Source organism: Peromyscus leucopus, chromosome 1 (genome assembly GCF_004664715.2).
Source record: "Peromyscus leucopus breed LL Stock chromosome 1, UCI_PerLeu_2.1, whole genome shotgun sequence".
Classification (NCBI taxonomy): Eukaryota; Metazoa; Chordata; class Mammalia; order Rodentia; family Cricetidae; genus Peromyscus; species Peromyscus leucopus.
This window is the reverse complement of record NC_051063.1, coordinates 5,915,632-5,918,291: the sequence shown is the minus strand read 5'-3', so window position 1 is coordinate 5,918,291 and position 2,660 is coordinate 5,915,632. Positions and strand designations below refer to the sequence as shown.

At 41.6% G+C, this 2,660-nt stretch overlaps 1 protein-coding gene across 1 annotated transcript; it reads right to left on the bottom strand.

Moving 5' to 3' along the window:
• Positions 1 to 373: 373 nt before the first annotated feature.
• LOC114703493 (olfactory receptor 10V1) lies at positions 374 to 1,878 on the bottom strand. Its single transcript, XM_028884338.2, has one exon. It carries the CDS (start codon positions 1,301 to 1,303, stop codon positions 374 to 376), a length of 930 nt encoding a protein of 309 aa, XP_028740171.1. The 5' UTR covers positions 1,304 to 1,878.
• Between the last annotated feature and the right edge of the window lie 782 nt (positions 1,879 to 2,660).

The following is a 2,660-nucleotide window of genomic DNA, read 5'->3' as shown; positions in this document are numbered from 1 at the left end:
CATCCCAGGGCATAATATTGCCTTATGTGATATAGCCTTATTTTCAGAAAGACAGAAGCATAAATTTTCTCTGGAAGTCAAATTAGACTTAGTGTATCAGACCACATGTCTCTAAGTGCTGAGGACATTCCTAATTTATGCATGTCATCCTACCATTATTTTATTATTATAATTAGTTGGTTTATTTGTCTTGAAACGGGATTATCCTATGTAGCTTAGGCTGGCTTCCAACTTGCAATCCTTCTGCTTCTGCCTCCCGAGTGCCAGAATTACAGGATTGCATCAGTTTGCCTGGAACCTTCATAATTAGTAATAGCATCCCATTTCACTTTCAGAAGTGCCTTTATTTAAATAAATCACAAGATAATCCTACCTAGAACTTTCTCAATGCCTTCCTTAGAGCATCTTTCAGTTCCTTGTTCCTCATACTATAGATCAAAGGGTTTAAAATGGGTGTGATAAAAGTATAGACCACAGACACCATTCGGCCCATCTCAGGAGAGTAGCTGGAACTGGGGGACAAATATATAAAACTGGTGCAGCCATACTGCAGGAGGACCACTATGATGTGAGAAGAGCAGGTAGAGAAGGCTCTATGGCGCCCTTCAGCAGACTGGATCCGTAAAATGGCTGTAATGATGAAGACATAGGAGATGGAGATCAGAGATAGGGGGATGCTTAGGACAATGAAGCTGATGATATACAGGGCAGTCCTGTGAACATGTGTGTCTGCACAAGCCAGGCGCATGACTGCAGGCATGTCACAATAGAAGTGGTAGATCTCATTGTTATGACAGAATGGGAGATGGAAGATTAAAATAGTTAGTGGCAGTGACAGCAGGAATCCCAGCACCAGGGACCCCACCATCATCTCCACACACAAGGACCAGCTCATGATGAGTGTGTATCTCAGAGGGTAGCAGATTGCGACAAACCGGTCGTAAGCCATGACTGCAAGCAGGACACAGTCAGCTCCACCCAAGAAGACAAAGAAAAACATCTGGGTGCCACAACCAGTGATGGAAACAGGAGTTTTGCCCATAGAGAGAAGGTTTGCCAAGGCCAGTGGTGCAATAGATGATGTATAGAAGATTTCCAGAACTGCCAAGTTAGCTAGGAAAAAGTACATGGGGGTGTGGAGTGAGTGGTTAATATGGACAATCACAGCGATTGTGGCATTTCCACTGAGGCTAGTCAGGTACATCACCAAAAAGGCCACAAAAATCACCATCTGCACCCCAGGGTCAGGTGAGAATGGACGAAAGAAGAATTGGATCCTGGCAGTTTTATTTGTTGTTTCCATCGGGGAGTGTGTAAGACCTACCTCAAAGTAAAATGACAGGAGTCTCAAGGTATCTCTTACTGAATATGATGCCTTCCTAACACCTCCATTCACTGCTAGAGTACCTTCCAAGGTACCTCAGCAGCAACATGCACAGTTCATTTCACAGAAGTCCTTGGAACGTATGACCTGTACATTTGCTATCTCCTTGTCTCTCTTCTCTTTCTCTCCAAGTGCCGAAGACTGAGAAATCCTCAGTGGTGGGAGCTTTGATGACATCTGAATGAAGTGCGTACCACAGTTCCTGATGTAGAGGAGTTCTCCAAAGTATGTGCTGAACAAATCAATGAATAAGACCAATTAAAAGTTCAAAGCTGCAAAATGGAGAAACAGGATATTGATTTATTCTATGAAACTTGAAATAAAAAAGTTAGAACTGAATAGGCAAATGTGTTTCATAATTTAGATAGAATTGTGCTGTTGGTATTTTATGATATTATATCATAAACTCTTGTTTTTCAAAACCTAGAGTATTGTTTCATTTTGCTTTTGCTGTTGTTGTTGAGAAAGAGTCTCCTGTAGCCCAGGCTGGCCTCAAACTCACTGTGGAGCTGAACCTGATCTTGAACTTCTGTCCTTATGCCTCTACTTCCTGAATGCTGGGATTATTGGTGTGGACCACCATGCCCAGTTTTATGGGGTGCTGGTATTTTGTACCCACTAGGCAAGAACTCTACCAACAAAGTTGAATCCCCAGCCCTGAATCTACCTTGTTTTTCTTAACATGATGATCTGTAGTTCCATTAATTTTCCTGCAAATGTGACTGCCTCTTTAAATGCTTAAATGTCTACTTTCATATACATCTGCCTTTCTTGGACCTCACTGTTCACATTGACAATGAAATACTCATGTTTGTACTCTGTGGTTTACTCTAATCTCAGTCTTGCTTTCAACTTCATCCACTTCCTCTCTCAGTCTCCTCTCTTCTGCTTAGTCTAAAGCTATCCACTTTTCAAATTCTAGGATCTGTTCTTCTTCCATGAAATCACTATAGGGTACTGTAGTTCAAAATTCCCCTCCTGAAATTATTCATGACATTATGATTTAAGTGGCATCACACTGCCTTTTCTTGTATCATTATGTCCTGTATCCTGTATATGTATATAATTGGATATAGGACATATAATACATATAACATAATAATTATTTTATTATCAATAAATATATTGATTTTTCAAGACAGGGTTTCTCTGTGTAGCCCTGGCTGTCCTGGAACTCACTCTGTACACCAGGCTGGCCTTGAACTCACAGAGATCCACCTGCCTCTGCCTCCTGAGTGCTGGGATTAAAGGCGTGAACCACCACCACCCAGCTCCT

Excerpts from the sequence above, each read along its gene's own strand:
- LOC114703493 (XM_028884338.2), bottom strand. The coding sequence starts at position 1,303 with ATGGAAACAACAAATAAAACTGCCAGGATCCAATTCTTCTTTCGTCCA.